We start from the raw sequence: 22,833 nt of genomic DNA, 5'->3' as shown, positions 1-22,833 counted from the left end.
GTACAAGCACCACTACGCTATGTCCAGACTATAAATCATATAGAAAAAAAAGCGCATAGAAACATCAAGACTAAAAATAATTGTTTATTATTGATATATTTAAAAAAACTGGACATGAAATCGGCAGTAGAACAATAAGGACAAGAGACACATAAGGGCAGGCATAATTAAACAGATGAAATGATCCATAAAAGTGGCACAAATCACATATAATTGTTATGAATGAACACAATCATGATTGAACAGACAAACCACACAAAAATAATAATAAATGACCAAGTGTAAATAATAAATGGGGTAATGCTATGGAGCTATGGAGGTTTCTTGAATGTATATCTGGTGTCAGCATTACCCCATTTATTATTTACACTTGGTCATTTATTATTATTTTTATGTGGTTTGTCTGTTCAATCATGATTGTGTTCATTCATAACAATTATATGTGATTTGTGCCACTTTTATGGATCATTTCATCTGTTTAATTATGCCTGCCCTTATGTGTCTCTTGTCCTTATTGTTCTACTGCTGATTTCATGTTAGGATTTTTCTAACTATATTAATAATAAACAATTATTCTTTTAGTCTTTATGTTTCTATGCGCTTTTTTTCTATATGATTTCTAGCATTATTGCGGTGATGCAGGTCTTGTACTGGGTTTTGGCTCCTAGTCAATTGTCATTGGCCTTCTATAAGCAAGGTTTTTGATCTACGTCTAGACTATGATCACTGGATTTACTGAGACTTAAAGTACAGTTTCTAAAGTTGCAAAACTTAACGTCAAATATAATGATCAGATGTAAATAAGCTTGAACACAGTCATATATATATATCTCATAAATATTACATTACTGACTCGCTACATTCTTGTGAGTTTGTCAAGTAAATATAAAGAATCAATGTGCTGAAAAATTATTTATTCTAAAATAGTTATGCAATATATATTATATATATATATATATGTGTATATATATATATATATATATATATATATATATATATATATATATATATATATATAATGTTGCATAACTATTTTAGAATAAATAATTTTTCAGCACATTGATTCTTTATATTTACTTGACAAACTCACAAGAATGTAGCGAGTCAGTAATGTAATATTTATGAGAACAATTCAAAATTTGTTCAATAATCTTAGAATCTAATCGAATAATGCACAACATAAAATTTAGGCTGTAAATAAATGTAATTTTGTATCAAGTTAATAGGTGTAATTAGAGTGGAGCGAGTACGTAACTATTCGTACTCGCTATACTCATAACGAGTACTGTCTAATACTCGCGTATTCATTCCAAATAGCGTGTGCAGTGCAAGTGAATGGGTAATGCTCGCAAAGTAATGAATTACACGAATGCCGTACGATTTGTGCGAGTAGCGAATAGTGCGGAATTTGGGTTACTCGTTACTTTGCGAGTGTTCCCCATTGACTTGTATTGCACACGCTATTCGGAATGAATATGCGAGTATTCGATAATACTCATTAGGAGTCTAGCGCGTACGAATAGTTAAGGCCCTGTCACACACAGTGAGATCGCTAACGAGATTGTTGCTGCGTCACCATTTCTGTGACGCAGCAACGATCTCGGTATGTGTGACACCTACCAGCGATCAGGCCCCTGCTGTGAGGTCGCCGATCGTTGCTGCATGGTTGGGACCATTTTCTTCAAAGGTGATGTCCTGCTGGGCAGCACACTTCGCTGTGTTTGACACCTACCAATGACCTCCTAACACAGTCCCAACGCCCGCCGAGGTCGTTATACAGGTCGCTGATCGTTACTGTGTCGTTGGTAAGATCTGACTGTGACATCTCACCAGCTACCTCCCAGCGACTTACCAGCGATCCTTATCAGGTCACATCGTTTTCGGGATCGATGGTAAGTCGTTAAACGTGACGGGGGCTTTAGGTACTCGCTCAACTATAGGTGTAATCCTTGGCTTTTCTAATGTAGAATCTGTGGGTATAAGCAGCTTGCTTCTTATTTCTTAGGCTATGTGCGCATGTTGCGCAAATACATGCAGTTACGCTGCGCTTTGTAGCGCAGCGTAACTGCATGCGTCCTGCGTCCCCTGCACAGTCTATGGAGATTGTGCAAGGGCCGTGCGCACGTGGCGCTTTAGAGCGCAGCGCTTCGGCTACTGCTGAAGCGCTGCGTAAAAAGAAGTGACATGTCACTTCTTCCGTGCGCTTTGCCGGCAGCTCCTGCTCTGTCTATGGGAGGAGCTGCAGGCAGAGCGCATGGAATCGGCTTCACTACGGACATTTCTGCAGCGATTTAAAGCGCACATGTGCTCTTCAGATCGCTGCAGAAATTTCTGCAGTGAACTGTACGCAACATGCGCACATAGCCTTAAGGTGAAAATCCACACAGAAGTTTTGCATTGTATGTGAGCAGCAATATACATGGCTGTGACAATATACATGGATGTGATACGGATGGATGCCGGACTTCAGAGAGAGACCTGCCAAATCTGACAAGTATATACATAATATAACAGCTATTGGTTTTGTTTTAATCCATTCCACACATAAAATCGAGTCTTCCTTCCTTATTATGGAGAGAATTTACAGCAGCGCAGGATGTAGGGTTATGTTAGGATAACATCTCCTGTGTTAGTAAACTGAGTAATATATCAGATTATTAATAGTCACAGCGACTGTGAGCCTGAAGTGTGGGGAGTGGGTGGAATTAGTCATTGCCTGTGGGTTGGTTGTCACAGGAGGAATAGAAATAAAACACAGGAAAGTGAACGGCATTAATCACAGCGAGGGGCACACTAGTGGGGTATATATATTACAAGTCATTTGTAAGGACGCTGGATTTTAGCTGAATGGACTGAAATTTGTTATAACTTATGTTCCGAATTGTAAATGCTAATAAGTCCATAATGCAAAATGGATATATTCTGCACAGTCTGCCTTTGTCTTTTCTCTATTAGGCTGCTTTCACACATCCGGTTTTTGCAGTGCGGCTAAATCCGGCTCTAAAACCTATGCAACGGATGCGGCGAAAAAAACGCATCCTTTGCATAAGTTTTTACATGCAGCCCGTCCGGTTTTTGACGATTGCGGCATGCTACTGAGCATGCGCAGTGCAAAAAAACGCTTCCGGCGGCCGGATGCGGTTTTTGCCGCATCACGCCACATCCGGCATCCATAGGCATGCATTGGAAAAAGCGCCGCATCGGCCGGATGCGGCGTGATGCGTGGTTTTTTTTTGCCGGACAAAAAAACGTCCCAGGCAACGTTCCATCCGGCCGCCGCATGGGCTAAATATGCCGCATCCGGCAAAAACCGGACCGAACGCAAGGCCATGCGACACAATCCGGCACTAATTTAAGTCTATGCGGAAAAAACGCAACCGGCGGCAAAAAAACCCTGTCGCGTTTTTTCTGCAAAGAGCCGGATTGTGCCGCACAGCAAAAAACGGATGTGTGAAAGCAGCCTAAGAGCATTACAGAGTCGGCAGGTAACCTTGGATTCCGCCAATACAGGGGAAGATCTGAGAAAGGAAACTATGTCCTGTACTTAAAGGGAAAAGTAACGTAAGTGACCGATATGTCAGATGTCAACAAATGTCCTCATCTATACAGTGCTGTAGCTCTTTGGCACAACTAGAAATCCCCGACACAAGGTTGATAAAATAAAGGAGTTTCTTTTGTAAAAATAAATGAGTAATTGAAATATCTCAGGAGTGCAAAAGGAGCGAGTATGTCCATCCCATGGTATTGTCAGTTGTCTCCCTGTTCTTGGAGATTAGTGGCAGCTTTAGGACTGCAGCCCCTTATCTCTATCTGGGACTCTGCATTTAAATATTGTTTTATTTGCTTTGGTACTGAAGTAGTTAAATGTCAGCTTTTCTGTTTGCAGCTCTCCTGCAGTTTAGGTCAGCTGCACCTGCTCTGTAGTCACACCCCCTTGTGCTTAAATAGCCAGGTCTCCCAGCAAGCTTTGCTGACTATACAAACCATTTGTATTAAAGCCGCCTTGGTGGAAGGAAGCTGCTGTGGATATTCCAGAAGTCGTATCCTATCCATTTTTTGGTTGTTTACCCCCCGTTTGTGTCCTACTCTATTGTTTCTGTAGTACAACAGTTTATTGTAGTTTAGTGAACCTCACCCACCTCTCACTACTCAGGGCATCTATAGGGTTTTCTCAGTGACCCAGGGTGCTGCTTGGCGATAGTTTTGGAGACTGTATAGGGACTGGCTAGGAAAGTAGGGACAGCTCAGATGAGGTTAGGTTGTGTCTATCTACCCTCTCACTAGTGCCAGGTCCCACTGTTATTGTGTCCTCAGTGCCCCATCACCCCTTGCCTGTGGTGTTTTAGGTGTATTTGTCGTTGTGAATCTGACGTCGGTTGGAACACATTCGCCACGCTCGTTGCGTGACAGTCAGCCCATATTTTTTTTTAATCCATTTAAAGGATTATGGAGGCCACTGTGCTCTTAGGAACCTTGAGTACTGTAGAAATTATTTTTGTAACCTTGGCCAGATCTGTGCCTTGCCACAATTCTGTCTCTGAGCTCCTTGGGCAGTTCCTTTGACCTCATGATTCTCATTTGGTCTGACATGCACTGTGACCTGTGAGGTCTTATAAAGACAGGTGTGTGCCTTTCCAAATCAAGTCCTATCAGTTTAATTAAACACAGCTGGACTCCAATGAAGGCGTAGAACCATCTCAAGGAGGATCAGAAGGAAATGGACAGCACCTGACTTAAATATTACTGGAGTGACTGAGCAAAGGGTCAATACTTCTGACAGTGATATTTCAGTTTTTCTTGATTAAAAAATTTGCAAAAATGTGTACATTTGTTTTTTTTTCTGTCAAGATGGGGTGCAGAGTGTACATTAATGAAAAAAAAAATAAACTTTTTTGAATTTACCAAATGGCTGCAATGAAACAAAGACTGAAAAATTTAAAGGGGTCTGAATACTTTCCGTACCCTACCCACTCTGTACCCATTTATCACCTCTTCCATAATATCAATGTGATTATCATTACCTCCATCAGCATGGCTAAAATACTGCAAGAAATATTATTAATAGTCCCTAAGCCATCTCATAACGCGAGCAGCATCTGGCATTATCCCATAGGTCGACTCACGCAGCTAGATAAAAAAAATGTTAACCACGTTTCTGAGGAAGCAACATCTATAAGATGCCAACTAAGCACTAGAAATCTCCGTCACTTGCAGATAGTTTCTCAATCATTACTGGATCCACGATGCCTCTTACTATAAAGTAGATGTAGTAGGTCCCATTTTGTTGTTACATTTTAGATGATGTTCCCAGGTCAGAACAACACAGTGCACTCACTGTGTAGTGGCCATACTGCAAGTCAGGTCCTAATTTCTAAATTGGAACTAAAATACAGAAACCAAGAATGGTAAAGGAGCTGTGGGTCACCGATACCAGGTCCTGAAGCAAAGGAAACACAATGTAACAGCGGATCGTGTGCCGGACCCTCCCCAAACTGACATTGATGACCACTCCTAAGTTTAGGTCATCAACATGTTAGTCCTGGAGACTGTTGTATATGATCTCCCGCTTCTAGTTTCTGAAGGATAGCTTTTAACACTAGAAGTCCCAGAGAGGGGTCATTGAACATTTCTACCTTTGGAACCCAGACACGGGTCGAATGACCTGAAGGATTTTAGCTAGCATCCTATAATCACAGTCTTTTGTTCTGTAATTAAGGCCATTACTGTCGCACCACAGGAGGTTGTTGTTTTCCATTGAGTTTAGCCATTTAGTTTCTAGTTAGTTCTATTCAGTTTGGACTAAGGGTCATTTGACCCCCTTTCGGGACTTCAGGAAGGGAGCTTGAAATTTCTGGGACTTCTAGTGTTAATGGCTAACTGAACCCATCTTTTCAGCTAACCAGACTAATATTTTTCACCTGCAGTGAGATCACAAACCTTTCCTTGTACACTAGCGCCATCTATAGAATGATGATCAGAATGCATGGTCATAAAAGATGCAGAATCTTTTTTTTTTTTTCTTTCTTCCCCATATATAATTACGCCCAGCCCTGAGGGAACATACATATTCCTTTACTATATCTGCACTGTGACTTCTGAATGACAAACTACAAACCACTGGCAGAATACTGCTAAACTGCACAAAGTATAACACAGAGCTCACAAATCTACTTTGTTTTATTGCCTTAAAGAGGTTGGCCACTACTTTTAGATTGATGGTCTATCTTTAGGATAGGTCATCAATGTCTGATTGGCCGGGGTCCAACCACCAACCCCAACCCCCCCCGATCAGCTGTTCTTGGTGCAAGTAGTGGTCAACCCCTTTAAAAAGGTTGCTCCCTACGGGACATACCCACTTTTTGAATGGCCCCAATCTGCTGCATAAAATATAAAGCATACTTACCTCCCGTCCCAGTGCGGTTTCTCCACTTTCAGGCCTCTGTCCCCTGTGATCTTATGACATTAGCAATGTGTGGTGAGCGCTGCAGCCTTCCAATTTTCATCAGCACAGACGTCCAACACCAGGATACAAGTAACAATAGGCTTCATAAGGCGTTTTGCTTTAAAGCAGCACTACCACCTATATATTTTAATTAATGTGTGTATATATGCATGTAACGCAGTGTGTGTGTATTAATATCCCCGCCTGCCTCTGCTCTTTCCAGCGCCGTTCTGGTCCATTTCTCAGTGAGGGACTGCGGTTGTGACTCTCCGGCTCACTCTATGATCTATGAGCCGTAAGTCTGGTACAATATAAGTCTATGGAGCCTCGTTCTGATGATACTTACATTGTAAAAGTCACACTGTGCTCTGTGTGACCTGTGTTGAATCCACAGAGTGCGGAGGTCACAGAGAAGCAGAACAGCGCTGGACACCGTACAGAGCAGTAGAGGAGGATATTAATACACTCACACTACACACCAGGCTCATATAGACTCATTTAAGAAAAAAGATGGAGCGCTTTTAAAAAAGGGGAAAAGTTCTGTGGGGGTGACGCGCATGAGACACTATTGAGCTCCAAGATTAGTGCCTTCATTAATAGCTACTTTGTTACAAATGAAGGCACTTTGATTACTCCGAAGCAAGAAAAGCCTATTAAAGTATCTCAATTAATGCAACCTTGCAACAGAGGAACCTTTAAAGTAAAACCTTTATGAAGCCTAGAGAGCATGGCGTCTTGGCATTTACTATAAGTAAAATGATGACTGGGACCTGGCATCACTGAGTGTAGTCTATACAGGCACCAGATAGATCAGGTCCTGGAACATTATAGGTTAGCGAGTGTCTAGGAGCCAGTGTAGGGTCATCTAAACCCAGATTACCAGGTGAGTTGGCTGACAATGGCACAACTGGATACTATAGACAATCAGATTCAGTTCAAACCCAGTGAGGAGAGAGCCGCCGTATGACCGAGGCTGTCTGATGAGAACAGCAATAGTGCTGCAATAATATATTATAGTGAGTGCACTCATGAATCCCGGTGTATTCAGGCTGTGCTCACCCAGCCTGTCCGACCAGAGCAGCCTGTACTAAGCAGAACGAGATTTCAGCAGCCTAGCTGTCAGTCAAAGATTTAGTAAAGTACTAGTTGTAGCACCCGGTGTTGCCCGGGATAGTAAGGGTCTCTTTCCCCGTGTCTGGCTGGGTCTCTTTCCCCGTGTCTGGCTGGGTCTCTTTCCCCGTGTCTGGCTGGGTCTCTTTCCCCGTGTCTGGCTGGGTCTCTTTCCCCGTGTCTGGCTGGGTCTCTTTCCCCGTGTCTGGCTGGGTCTCTTTCCCCGTGTCTGGCTGGGTCTCTTTCCCCGTGTCTGGCTGGGTCTCTTTCCCCGTGTCTGGCTGGGTCTCTTTCCCCGTGTCTGGCTGGGTCTCTTTCCCCGTGTCTGGCTGGGTCTCTTTCCCCGTGTCTGGCTGGGTCTCTTTCCCCGTGTCTGGCTGGGTCTCTTTCCCCGTGTCTGGCTGGGTCTCTTTCCCCGTGTCTGGCTGGGTCTCTTTCCCCGTGTCTGGCTGGGTCTCTTTCCCCGTGTCTGGCTGGGTCTCTTTCCCCGTGTCTGTCTGGGTCTCTTTCCCCGTGTCTGGCTGGGTCTCTTTCCCCGTGTCTGGCTGGGTCTCTTTCCCCGTGTCTGGCTGGGTCTCTTTCCCCGTGTCTGGCTGTGTCTCTTTCCCCGTGTCTGGCTGGGTCTCTTTCCCCGTGTCTGTCTGGGTCTCTTTCCCTGTGTCTGGCTGTGTCTCTTTCCCTGTGTCTGTCTGTAAGTAAACACATCACCCTCATCAGGTATCAGAGATGTAATGTGAAATTTAGTAAAAGATCTTCTACAAGTCTTTTACGCTATGTTTGTGCTTAATAATATCACGCAAAAGAAGTTGTCATTTTACCAGTTTTTCTTCGTTAGGTTTTTTTGTTTTGTTTTTTTAGAATTTTATTGTTAGCCATTACTAATTTTAGAATGTATTACCCCAAAAATATCGCAGTGCATGCGATGAGCGAAGGGAAAGAAAAGGGGGAAGGAGAGTTGGCTCACCAGCACTTGATATATCTGTAATCACAGCAGGCAGTCATCGCGTGCAGCCGCCCAGGGCAAGGCATTTACTCAAAAAGTTAAAAAACTAACTACTGTGAAGGGCAAAATCGCACAGAAATGGCAAAACCTATGTGTTTCGGTATAAGCTGTCAATCATGGTACAAAGTTATGGTAATACCATGAGTAAGGCTTTGCGCCGAAACATGTAGATTTAGCCTTTTCTATGTGGTTTTGGCACTAGCACTACTTAGTATTTTAACTTTTTGAATAAATGTAAAGTTTTACCTTCACGGTTTCATCGCATTTATATCGCAGAGTATACACACATCATATCATAACAGGTGCGCCCTTCATTAAAAAGGCTGCTTACTCTAAAATGATGCATCTTGACACCCAAAAATTTGGAAACCATCAACGATTTAATTCTCCATCACTAATGTGAGCTAGATTTTACTTCATGGCATACAGTTATACATCAGTAATTATCCCACAGAAAGACAAACTAATATCCACAAAATCAATACCGCATGAAACATAATGGAGTCACCGACCTGGCGTGATAATCTGTTGCTGGTCTCAAATCATCCACAGTAACACTGGTTTTCTCTCCGCTGAAATGAAAATGAAGGCATCTTAGGTGGTCAGTCATTCCATGTGCGAAAATAATAAACTTCGAGACGTCGTTGGCATTTACACTATTACTCCTATTAAGGCAATTTGCACGCAGCACATTCTGTATAAAACTGATATTTGTCATTTTTAGAATAAAACAGAAGAAATTCTCAATATCAAACCCAACAACCAAAGTCAATCAGCGCATCGCAAATCTTATACTGCAGAATACTCCATTGCTGGTCCATTAATAGCAGATTATTGACCACAATGAAGACTGATCGAAGATATAACGAGGCTATCAGCATTTATTGTATTTTTCGGATTATAAGGCCCTGTGCGCGCTGCGGTTTGTGCCGCTGTTTTGTTGCAGAAAATGTTCATAACCTTTCTGCAGCCATTCCCCAGCAAAACCTATGGTAAAAAAAAAAAAAAAATTCTGTGCGCACACTGCGTTTTTTTCCCCTACAGGTTTTGCTGCAGAATTTCTGCACCAAAAATAATGAGCATGTCACTTCTTTTCTACAGGTACCTGCGGTTTTTGCCATAGATAAGGGTAAAAAACCGCAGGGAACAACCCGCCGAAAATTCACGGCAATACCGTAACAAACCGCGGTAAAACCGCATGTGGTTTTCGGTGCGGTTTGCGGTGTTTTTTTTTTAATCTGAATGTAGCTTACCAGGGGTGGTGTAGAGAGGTCGCAGGAGGTTAGGGGAATGCTGTGGTCCCTGAGCTGGTGCTGCGGTGGCTGGTGCTAGGGCGGCTTTGTGGTGTCTGTGGCGGTTGGGCTGGTGCTGCGGGTGGGTGATGAGGACTACAAATAATGGCGCCCAGAGTCGGCGAATGCGCAGATGGAGTTCTCGGCTCACGATCTCATCTACACATGCGCCGCCTCCAACCCACTGATCTCCCAGCAGCGGACTTAGGGAAAATGGTGCCAGGTGGTGATGCTTTCGCAGATGAGATCTCTGCTTACCATTGAGCCGAGAGCTCAATCTGCACTGACTCCGGGAGCCATTTCTTTGAAGCCCTCGCCGCCCGCAGCCGCTGTCACCACCACCACCGCTTGAGCCCCAACACAGCTGCCCCAGCTGCCGCTGCAGCCCAAGCACAGCTGCACCAGCACAGCTGACAGTTTCTGGGACACCCACCACCCCTTCCTCCTGTGACCCTGCTCCACCACCGCTGCAGCCCCCTCCGGTAAAACATCAGACAGACCCCATTTTTTTTCACCCTCTTTTGCTCGGAATTTGGGGGGCATCTTATAAACCGAACCATCTTAAAAACCGAAAAATATAGTATTTAAAAGAGTACCCGACAGCGGATTTATACTGCCCGAAATGCTCCTTATCCACATTCTGTATATCACGGCCCAAGCAAAAACCACGATGCACGGACCGGCTGTAGGGCTCCTCACTCAAACATGATAGACTTATAGACAAATATGAGACTGTCAAGTTCGGATCAGAATAACTGGAGTGTGTGATCCTAGATAGTGATTTATTGGTCTACGCGTTTCAGAGAATGACAATCTCCATCAGGATGAAATCATTGTGATTTTATCCTCATGATGGAGATCGTCATTCTTTGAATAAATCACTATCCAGGATTCATACACGCCAGGTATTCGTTGCACAGCAGCGCGGATTAACCCCATCTTCTCTCTCGTCAATCATCCATCCATGTGGAGCTGCTACAGCTGTTTTTATGTATTCGCAGTGGTTGTGACTCTCACAAATCACAGAAGATGAGCATTTCCACCAGTATTATCCCAGTGGCCGCCAGGCAAGACATTACAGCTCTTATTGTCTTTCCAGCATTACAGATTCGGATCAGGATACTCACGGTCAGTCCGGTATTCAGACCGAAAACTAAAGATGTGTGAAAGCGGCTAAAATCTGCTGGTGAATACGTGCAGTCATGTTACACTGCTCAACCACAAGTATCATCATCCTCATTAGATTGGTTTCAGTCTTATTAAATCTGCTCTGGGAAAGATCCCAATGTAAACATGGAAAACATATGCCATATACCGCTATTAAAGGAAAGCCATCATGTCAAAAACACTATTAACCTGCATATATTGGGTTAATCTTAAGGTGTGAGAATACAAGCCTTTTTGTTCTTATAGAAACCATCTTGTGTTATAACTAAATAATGTCATAGGGCTCAGCTAACACTGATGGGTGCGAAGTTTCACATTTCTACACACACCCCTGCGGCTCTTATTGGTGCATAGTTATTTCTTTGTTTGGGATACTATATAAACGTCACATTATGTAATAAAGCAGAAACCTTCAGTACACCACAAAGTGTGTGTGCTGCAATGATTTCCCAAGCGCTTGTAAAACAAATCTTATTAATTTGAAGTTCCAATGGCATAAAAGTTTATTTCGCTGACATAAGGGTTAATAGCGTTCTAAAACTGCCTGGCTACCCCACTTAATTGCAGGGCAGAAAGCGTCTTATATCTGGGATCCTGGTTCTATAAAAAGATCTATGTGATATGGGGTCAGAGCTGATATTTATGACCTGGAATGTCAGCGGCCTTAAATCGCCCAAAAAACGTATGAAGGTATTCTCCCAAATTAAGCAAGTCAAGGCCCAACTGGTGGTACTGGTAGAGACTCACCTCACACGAGACACAGCCAGACTAGTAAACAAACCGTGGGTACAATGGTCGGCACATGCGTTCCACACCAGCTACTCCAGGGGTGTCTCTCTATTGGTCCATAGACGTATCCGTTGGGAAGCGAAGGTGGTGAGGGCGTGACCCGGAGGGGCGATTTGTGTTTATATATGCGTCTATAAACTCTAGAGATTATGTGCTGTTATGCATTTACAACCCCCCGCCAGCTCGCATCTCCATTCTTAAACAAGCACTGAGCTTTGCCCTCAATTATCCAGATGCGTATGTGTTATGTATGGGGGATTTTAATCTTGTGATGAATGAGGAGCAGGACAGGTTTCGGATGGATGGAGGGGGACAACATTCGACCACACACTTGACTGATTTGCAGCAATGCGCGGAGGGAGGTGGGTGGATTGACCTTTGGCGACTCCAGCATCCTAATACCCGAGAATATACATGTCACTCTTCTACTAGACGCACGCTGTCCCGACTGGATTATATTTTTTGGTCGAGCAATATCGCAACCTGGGTGGATGACGTGGTACATGGGGTCAGGGGCATATCAGATCACAGCCCACTGATTCTTACTATGAAGACTAACCAAGGTGTTGGTAAACCCTTTTGGAGGTTAAATCCCTTTTGGCTGAAATTAATAGATCAAAGTGATAGAACTCTGACCCAAATAGAGGATTTCCTGGAAGCTCACCCTAAACCCTGGAATATTAATTTAGTGTGGGACACTCTTAAAGCCTACCTTCGAGGGTGTTTGTCTTCAACCATAACATATCTTAAAAGAGTGACTAAAACTGAGGATGATATAGTAGAGGGGAGACTTAGGGACTCAGTGGCAGTATATATATATATACATATATACACACACACACATATACACACACACACACATTAATATTATATATATATATATATATATATATATATATATATATATATATATATATATATATATATATATATATATATATATATATATATATATATATATATATATATATATATATATATATATATATATCGGCCCCAATCGATGGAAATAGGGCAGCCTGGATGCAATCATATAGGTTATATATGAAGCATTCTGAGACCAAGTCCAAACGCAAATTTTTCTTTACCCGACAATCATATTTTGAGCTTGGAAAACTGCCTGGCTGCTTAATTCAAAGCCCGGCTACTGGGACGAAATAACCTTTATTCCTCCTGGCAGCCTCTGGCTTTCAGTCATAATGGTGCGGCCAGAGAAGTTTCAGTCACCGGTCAGTGTATAGTGAGTGGTGGCTGTAACCACGCGCCAGCACTGAAAGTTGGCTCTGCACTAATGCACTGCTGCGCCGGTTGTCAGTCATTGCTGACGGATTGTTACAACCGCGCTCACCGTGTCCTGACCGGTGACTGAAGCCACACCGCTTAATTTCCTCCTGGTAGTTGGGCTTTCAGTGCAGCAGGCGGGCAATTTAGGAACGCTACTAACCTGCAGAGTATTATTATTTTTATTATTATTTATTATTATTATAGCGCCATCAATTCCATGGCGCTTTACATGTGAAAGGGGTATACATAATAGGGACAAGTACAATAATCATAAACAGTACAATACACAGACAGGTACAGGAGGAGAGAGGTCCCTGCCCGCGAGGGCTCACAGTCTACAAGGGGTAGATGAGGATACAGTAGGTTAGGGTAGAGTAACCAAATATCTACAGGTTAAGAGCGTACTCACTCAACGGAGATTAAAAAAAAAGTTCTTCTGGCGTTCCAAGAGATGGTATACATTTATGTACCTTTTTGATGCTGTATGGAATAATGCAGTCTGCTGAGTGAGCCAGTAAAATAACTGTTCACCTTGTGGTATATGGATGGATACCACTAGATGTCTGAGCAATTGTATCCATCCAAAATATATGACCGAGGTATATATGAAAAAACCCTTATGGATGTAGCTCACCGCTGCAAAGTACTGCAGGTGAGATATCGGCATTCATAGAAAGTCAGCCATAAATATAAATATTCTCTTTCACTTGGAAATTCTATGTTACATGATTTGCTTTTTTAAGTCACATTCTTTCAAAAGCTCAAACAATGCAGAAAAACGTAAGTCAGGCAAGCGTTTGTTGAACTTACATTAAAAAAAAGGAAAAAAAGGGAAGATTTCCTAGAGCAAGTGTGAACAAGGCTTAGAGGAGTCAGCAGTTTCGGCAGTATATACCTTGTGTGAGACTAACATGTAAAGGAATAGCACCTGCTGACCAAATTCTTCTACATGAACCAGCTTCATACTATCTAATTAAAAGCATAGCAAGTTCTCAAAAAATAAAATAAAATGAAAAAAATAGCAAGGAACTTGCTGACATTACTTCTTTATGACTCTTTCACAGTCCCAATAAAAGAAGTCACATACCTATAAGCAACCTTGTATTTTCCATCCTTCCCATTGTTGGATAATAATATGTCATAAGTGTACACTTCAGGGGTAACGCTCCCATCATTGTCTTCATTGATCAAGCTAGAAGGAGCCGACCATGTCAGTATTACAGACCTGGCCTGGATATCAGATACCTAGAAAAGACAAATATACATATATTATTGTACATCAGGTATTATAAAAGGCAATACCAGTCAGATATAAAAAATACTCCACTCATTCACATCAATGGTTCACAGAGTCAGTGTCTAAATGAGCTCGATTTACTACAGCTGGCAGTCATAGAAAAAGGGGAGGGTGAAGCACAGGTTACAGCACCTGCCATGTCGAATTGATGGATTTTTGGACAAAATTCAGAATATAAAACTGCAAAAACATATACAGTGGGGGGGGGGGAAGAATAATTAGTCAGTCACCAATTGTGCACGTTCTCCTACTTAAAAAGATGAGAGGCCTGTAATTGACATCACAGGTGGACCTCAACTACGAGAGACAAAATGAGAAAACAAAGCCACAAAATCACCTTGTCTGATTTGTCAAGATTATTTTTTTTTAGCAAATTATGGTAGAAAATAAGTATTTAGTGATCTAAAAACATGTAAGATTTCCGGTTCTCACAGACCTTGTATGCGGCTTGATTCATGCTTCCTTCGCAAAGTTTAATCTGCCCAATTCCAGCCTTGCTGAAGCATCCCCAGATCATCACCGATCCTCCACCAGATTTCACAGTGGGTGCAAGACACTGTGGCCTGTCCGCCTCTACAGGTCTCTGTCTAACCATTAAACGACCAGGTGTTGGGCAAAGCTGAAAATTAGACTCATCAGAGAAGATTACCTAGATCTAGATATTGGGCAGGAATTAGGCAGATTAAACTTTGCAAATGACTTATGAATCAAGCCGCATACAAGGTTATCCTGGAAAAACAGTTGCTTCCTTCTGCTCAAGCGATGTTCATCAACTCTGAGGACTGTTTTTTCCAGAAGGACAATGCGCCATTCCACACAGCTAGGTCATTCAATGTGTGGATGAAGGACCACCACATCAAAACCCTGACATGGCCAGCCCAATCTCCAGACCTGAACCTCATTGAAAACCTCTGGAATGTAATCAAGAGGAAGATGGATAGTCACCAGCCATCAAACAAAGAAGAACTGCTTAGATTTTTGCACCAGGAGTGGCATAAGGTCACCCAAAAGCAGTGTGAAAGACTGGTGGAAAGCAGCCAAGACGTATGAAAGCTGTGATTACAAATCGTGGTTATGCCACAAAATATTGATTTCTGAACGCTTCCTGAGGTAAAACATTATTAGTATTGTTGTTTCCAAATGATTATGAACTTGTTTTCTTTGCATTATTTGGAAGTCTGAAAGCAATGCATTTTTTTGGTTATTTTGACCATTTCTCATTTTCAGAAAATAAATACAAAATTTATTGTTTGGAAATTCTGACACATTGTCAGTAGTTTATAGAATAAAAGAACAATTTACATTTTACTCAAAAATGTACCTATAAAAATCAGAAAAACTGACAATGGTCTCTTAATATTTGCCAGAGCTGTACATCTCAAACCTGCTCTAAGCTATGGTGGGGTTTGTACTTGTTTACCTTGAGTGTTGCTGCCTTCTTATGATTGGTCAGCATCGTACAGGGGGAGAAGTACACGCCCCCAGTGAAAACATCCTAATAACACCCGCTTGGACTTAAAGGGACTGTCAGCACAGAATAATTTGAACCTAGTACAGGCACTCGAGGCATCATGTCAGCGCCAATAATTTAAATCCACTTCCCATCTGCTGGTTTTCCCGCAATCTCCAGCTTCCCCTCTTCTTTGATTGACAGCTCTGGCTTCATAGAGCCAGAGAAGGGGAAAGGTAGATGGGAAAATCAGCAGGTGGGAAGGTCCTTTGCTGACAGAGTACCTTTACATAGAAAAGTTAACATATATGCCAAATACTTTGATTGCTATTATCTCTGTTAGGGCTTGGTTACACGTGCGTATAGCTTCCGATGTATGAGCATCGGAAGCGATATGCTAATGACAGTCTACTGCAAGCGTCAGCCGAGGGTCTTGCGACTGTTATGTGATCACATCACAGGTGCAGAGAAGAGGGAGGGAGCACTTTCTCCCCATCTCCTCTGCTGCCTGTCTCTGTATATATCGCACTGCAGTCGGATTCCATGCAAGTGCAGTGCGATGTTTCACACTCTCCCATAGACTTGTATGGGGGTGCGTGAACCGAGACTCGATGCCAAATGCAGCATGCTGTGATCCATTCTGCATGCTGCTGTAGCATGAGAAATCAATCGCAGATGGACATTGCCCCATAGTTTTGCACTGGTGCGAGTGCAATCCAAGGTTTTATCAGATTACACTCGGTGCGTGCAAAGCACAAGTGGAACCGAACCCTAATGGAGAGGGTGAGGATTGCTCTCAGCCTATTTACATCACTGCTTAGCTTTTTTACAGCATTCATCAAGCAGTCTAAAAGCTAAAAAAATCATCATATAATTTTGGTTGTTATGGCAGAGTTGGTGGGAATGCTTGTAGGAGGAAGGCTATGTTCACACTGGGCGTTTTTGCAGCATTTTTTAGCTGCGGATTTGCCTTGGTTTTATGCAAATCCATGCTTATAAAAAGCTGCTTTTTACAGTACCAGCAGTCTGAGATTTCTGAAATCTCATGAACACACACTCAAAAACCACCAGATTTTTTGCTGACTATTTTGTCAAATACCTGTGTTTTTGGTTAAGTTTTTAAAGAATGAACATGTCCATTCTTCTCAGCAGTTTTCCCACGATTTTTCACCCTACTGATTGGTGGACTTTCAGATATCCTAGATCGGCGGTTACAACTGGGTTAATAATAAACTCGGTTCCGGCCCGGAATCGATGCAGGGTATCTACCGGACGCTGGTCTATGGGGACCGGAAGCCGGCACTTAAAAATGGTAGTGGAAAGGATAGGAGGATTGGACCAGGCGCGCTATACTTAGCAAATCACCAATGAGGCTGTACCGCTCCTGTGGCCCCTCCTTCACTTCCTGGGACACTTATTACCTTCATAGCATACGCACTGCTTTCAGTGGTGACATCATTCAGGCTATATACGGTCACAAGTATCTCCAGCTGTGACGGGAAATCAGCTGAGTGACATCACTGTTGTTCGCTGCTAATTCATTCTCTCCCTGGAGCTCACAGCAGGCAGTCATGCTCTTTGGTCGCTCGCTGTGACTTGGATGTAGCAGAGCTGGTGGTTTTTTTTTTTAAATTCTTATAAATAATAAAAAAAAAAAAATAGCATAGGGTCCCTCTTATTTTGATACACAGCCAAGTAAAGCACACGGCTGGAGGCTGCAGCCATATGCTTTATTTGTGCTGGGCATCATAATATAGGGGGGAACCATACGTCAATTTATTTATTTATTATTGTACGATAGACGCGCAGACCGGGTCTGTGATTGGTTGTAGTCAGGCGCTGTCACACAGCCTGGGGGCGCGTCTGACTGCAACGAATCACAGACGCCGGTAGGCGGGGAAAGCAGTGTTTATGCATGAGGCTAATGAGTGGCCCCAGAAGTATGAGGGGCCACAGGAGCAGGTGCAGTTGAGCCTAGAATGTATGGGCTGCTTTCAGGTTAGTGGGCGTGAAGAGCTGGGTTAGTGGGTGTGACCGGCTTGATTAGTGCGCTTGGTGATGTTTTCTCCTATCCACTATAATAATGCAAGGGGGGCTTTGCGCCCCCACCTATGTGATAGGGGTGTGTTGAAATGATGAAATGACGTTATATCTGGAAGGAGCCCATACACACTACCATCTACTGAGCCGGTACAGCGTCGCCGGAGACTGGTAAAGTATAACACGCTTGCTTTACTTTTTTTTTTGTTTTATTACCCAAAGGCTGGATCCAGGTCAATACTGGGACAGGCACTTGGTTACTTTTGAACCCCTGTGGGTCTGGACTTGGTCTGGACATCATAGAAGTGCAAAAAAATACGGTAAAAAACGCCACAAAAACTGCAAAGGACTCCCTGGAGATATCCTTGCCACAAGTTCAAGTTTTGGTCAGGAAACAAATGCTGCAAAAATGCCCTGTGTGAACATAGCTAAAGTGTCAGAGGAGCCCAAACCCCCAAAAAATTACCGTGAAGTGGTTATCGGGCAGTAATGAATTGATCAATACATTAGCAAAATATCTTTTTTTAAATAATTCCTAGCAGTCATGCAATGTCACATGTTCAATTTTTTATATGGCCAAGTGTATTTTTTCATTCTTTATGTTTCAGAGCAGTTATGCTTATTCATATTTCTCTGAATTTGGTGTGCAGCTTTCACTTTATATACATTGTGTATTTTTAAGCTAGCACCCTGTTCACATTTACAGTGGTGTTTCAGCAGTCTTTTGATTGTTATGTATTTTCTTTCTGTCTGAGAACCCAGTCCCGCCCTTTAGCCATGTTTGTTCAATTTCCTATATAGCCAGGTCCCTGGCTTCCCATACACAAGCAGGTTTTAACCGCATATAGATGTAACATTTGGTTAGGGAACCGATAAATAAGAGATTACCGTGAAGTGGTGATCGGGCAGTAATGAATTGATCAATACATTAGAAAAAATATCTTTTTTCTAAATAATTCCTAGCAGTCATGCAATGTCACATTTTCAATTTTTTATATGGCTAAGTGTATTTTTCATTCTTTACATATTAGAGTAGTTATGTTTATTCATATTTCTCTGAATTTGGTGTGCAGCTTTCACTTTATATCAATTGTGTATTTTTTAGCTAGGACCCTGTTCACATTTACAGTGGTGTTCCAGCAGTCTTTTTGATTGTTATCAAACCCCAAATAAAGCACTTAATCTCAGAGAACATTTTTCGCACCACGTCCAGCACTGTGGACAGATGTCTGTTGCAGAATAAGGGTAAAAGTTAATGTGATGTGAGCCGATGTAAACCTTTTATCTACACTCACTTCAGCATCCCCAATGTTGTTGTAGGCTGTTCAGCCTTTTACCAAAGCGAAGTAAGAGTGCTTCACAAAAGAGGTTTCCCGGCCCTCAGGCTCTTGATGTGGGCTCCACGGCATTTCTCAATGATTGGAATGGTTCACTTTCATCTCCGTGAAAGCAAGCAGCAAGCAATTTGCCTTCCGCCAAGATACGAGTCTTAGATCTTTCATCTGCAGTGTCTATGGCTATCTGTACGTGCAGCCTAGACGTGAGCGGTGGACTGCAGCAGTCATTATGTGCGAGGAATGCAGCTATGACCGTATTGTAATCCAGGAACTAACATTACTGAGATAATATGTAACATACTTGTATCAGCTGTGGGTCGTGGTGACCTGTAATGAGTAGGGAGCAGCACTAGAACTAAAAACTACAAAGAAATGTGTCAGTGATCACATGAAAAGAATATGCAGCTAGTCAGCAGCAGCCATTCCCTAGTCTCCATCAGGAAGCCACTATCCTTTACTGAATACATCTGTCATCTATGATCCACTCAAAAGGGAGAAAGCCCCGTCTTATGTTGGATACGGACCAGCCGATAGAGCTTGTTTAATAGCACAGTTAGACAGATCGACTGCAGTTTCAAGGCATAGACTGACATTGTCTGAAGCACACGTCTCGTTTACACAAAACAATGGTCAGCCAACAACGATCATTTTTTTCAGCTTAAAAATCATTTCACCTGACGAACAAATGTTCTACTGGTTCTTCAGGTGATTGGTAGCCAGTTTACACTTGTTGATTATCCTAGAAATGCTCATTCATGAGACTCGGCCAGTGTAGATGTACACAGGGGTGGGATTCAGCCGGTTCTGTCCGGTTCTGGAGAACCGGTTGTTAAAATAGCAGCCGGTTCCCAGGACCGGCAAGAAACAGCTCCAGCGATCCAGTTCCCTGTATTCGTGTTAGTGTCTCTTTAAGACACTAGCACAAATGAATCTCCATACCTCCACGCCGCACTTCCGGGTTCAGTGAAGCCTGTCGGCTCCCTGACCCGGCGTGCAGCGATGTGCTGACATTACAGAGGTCACGGCAGTGTGAGGAGGTAGCTCCTCCTACTGCTGTCTGTCAGCGTCACTGTAGAGAGCCGCGGAGGAGGACAGAAGACAGAGAAGCAGCCGCCGGTGTTTGGAGCAAGGTAAGCGCTCATAGAGCCGAAGATGCAGGGAGAGGAGCTGCATAAAGATGGCAGCTATATGGGGAGACGAGCTGCATAAAGATGGCAGCTATATGGGGAAAGGAGGCCACAAAAGATGGCAGCTATATGGGGAGGAGGCCAAAAAAGATGGCAGCTATATGGGGAAAGGAGGCCACAAAAGATGGCAGCTATATGGGGAAAGGAGGCCGCATAAAGATGGCAGCTATATGGGGAGAGGAGCCGCATAAAGATGGGAGCTGTATGGGGAGAGGAGGCTGCATAGATGGTAACTATATGGGAAACGGAGCACATGGGATAAGATCTGCTGGGAAAAGAAGCCATGATGGGATGGGATCTGTAGGGGGGAAAGGAGCCACATGGGATGGGATCTGTAGGGGGAAAAGAGCCACATGGGATGGGATCTGTAGGGGGAAAGGAGCCACATGGGATGGGATCTGTAGGGGGAAAGGAGCCACATGGGATGGGATCTGTATGGGGAAGGTCCTCCGTTCAAATTTTAGCAGGGCTCCTTTAGTAATAATTTTTAAAAATTGTAGAAAAAACGTTTAATACAATAAGAGTGACAGTGACTGTAACAACTGGTGCTGGACAGGAGAATGACTGTAGAGGAGGGGAGAAGGGGAAAGAGATTATACTTTAAATTACTTGTATTTTTTGGTTGAGGAAAGTGTGTGAAAATGGGTGTGGCTAACAAAATGGGTGTGGTTACAGAATGGGTGTGGTTTTTAACTGGGCGGAGTTTACAGAGAACCTGTTAAAAATTTGAATCCCACCCCTGTATAAATTGAAAAATGTCAAGCCCCTTAGGAGATTAAAGAATTTTCTATCTTAAAAGGAACCAACCAGCAGGTTTTTCCCCCTATAAACTAGAGGCAGTGCCATACTGGGCGCTAGGAAGCTGATAACATGACAACTTTAGTTGAGAAATCCAAGTCTTGATTACAGAATAATTCTTATACAAATCTTCAAAAATGACGTAATTGGTGCACAGGCTTGAGCATCGGGGTGAGACTTTGTGGATCAGGTCCTCTGTGATGATTCCATCTTTTGCCTTGTCTTCATTTAAAATGTTGCGCTGCTGCTACCATTACCACTGTTGGCGGTGCATGCACATTGTTATTGTAACGCTATCTTCAATAAAATAGCGCCGGAATCAGTGCATGCGCGTACTGTGATCTCTGGTGCTATTTTAGTGAGGACACTGTGGAGATGACTATGAGCGGTAGTGGCGTACGGTCGAATGAAAAAAAAACAAAACAAAATTCAAATCTGTGTATGCGCTGTCGCTCATCGTCATTTCCACAGTGTCTTAAATAAAATGGCACCAGCTGATTCCGGCACCATTTTATTGAAGACAGTATCACAATATTAATGCGCATGTGCCGCCAACAGTGGTAATGGCAGCGGCAGTGCAAAATTATAAATGAAGATAAGGAGACAAGGCAGGAGGAGGAATCATCACAGAGGACCCAGCCAACTAAAGCGGGCTTTACACGCTGCGACATCGCTAGTGATGTCGCGAGCGATAGCACCCGCCCACGTCGGTGGCGCATCATGGGGTGATCGCTGCCGTAGTGAACAATATCGCTACAGCAGCGTCACACGCAATTACCTGTTCACCGACGTCGCTGTGGCTGGTGCCCGCCAAACTCTCTCTCCTTTAAGGCCGGAACAGCTCGCCCACCTCCTTCATTCCTCATTGCCGGCGGCGGCAGGTAAGCTGTAGTTCGTCATTCCCGAGGTGTCACACGTAGCGATGTGTGCTGCCTCGGGAACGACGAACAACCTGCATCCTCAACAATCAACGATTGATTGAACGGCCGCAGGTACGATGTCCCTCGTTCCTGCGGTGTCACACATAGCGATGTATGCTGCCGCAGGAACGACAAACAAACTGCGTTCCAAACGAGGAATGATTTTTTAAAAATGAACGACGTGTAAACGACGAACGATTTGACACCTTTTTGCGATCGTTACTGATCGCAAAAAGGTGTCACACACAACGAGGCCGGATGTGCGTCACCAGCACCGTGACCCCGACGATCTCTCGTTAGCGACATCGTTGTGTGTAAATGTGCCTTAAGTCCTGCCCTGATGCTCAAGAATGTGCACGAATTACATCATTTCTGAATGTTTGAACAAGGATTCCCCTGCAATCAAGCCTCAGATTTCTCAACTAAAGTTATTTTAACCACCATCCTAGCACCATTAAGGCACTGTAACTAGTTTATAGGCCAAAATACTGGTGGTTGGTTCCCTCCCTTTAACTAAAAAAAACTTTCTTATAGCAAAAAATACTGAGAAAACAACAAAAAAAGTGCACTCATCAATTTAAAGAGGCTGTCTGACACTAGACACCTCTTTTTCTCGGCATGGATCTTTTCAAAATAACAAACAGGAGTATACCCTACCTTCCATCACCCTGCACATCCTAACATCTGCGCAGGCTCTGGAGGCGTTGTCTGCACCGC

The 22,833-nt window shown here is 43.2% G+C and overlaps 1 protein-coding gene across 6 annotated transcripts in view; it reads right to left on the bottom strand.

Annotated features, from left to right (window-relative positions):
• FNDC3A (fibronectin type III domain containing 3A) overlaps positions 1 to 22,833 on the bottom strand; it is a 356,645-nt gene that overhangs the window by 51,563 nt on the left and 282,249 nt on the right. For all 6 annotated transcript variants that reach the window (XM_075337265.1, XM_075337266.1, XM_075337267.1 and 3 more), the window contains 2 exons: positions 14,175 to 14,332; positions 9,068 to 9,127 (listed from right to left, as the gene is read on the bottom strand). In XM_075337265.1, the coding sequence (XP_075193380.1) occupies positions 9,068 to 9,127; positions 14,175 to 14,332 (218 nt within the window). The remainder of the gene's footprint in view (positions 1 to 9,067; positions 9,128 to 14,174; positions 14,333 to 22,833) is intronic.

Source organism: Anomaloglossus baeobatrachus, chromosome 2 (assembly GCF_048569485.1).
Source record: "Anomaloglossus baeobatrachus isolate aAnoBae1 chromosome 2, aAnoBae1.hap1, whole genome shotgun sequence".
Classification (NCBI taxonomy): Eukaryota; Metazoa; Chordata; class Amphibia; order Anura; family Aromobatidae; genus Anomaloglossus; species Anomaloglossus baeobatrachus.
The sequence above is the reverse complement of the archived record's forward strand: the minus strand, read 5'-3'. Positions and strand labels throughout refer to the sequence as shown.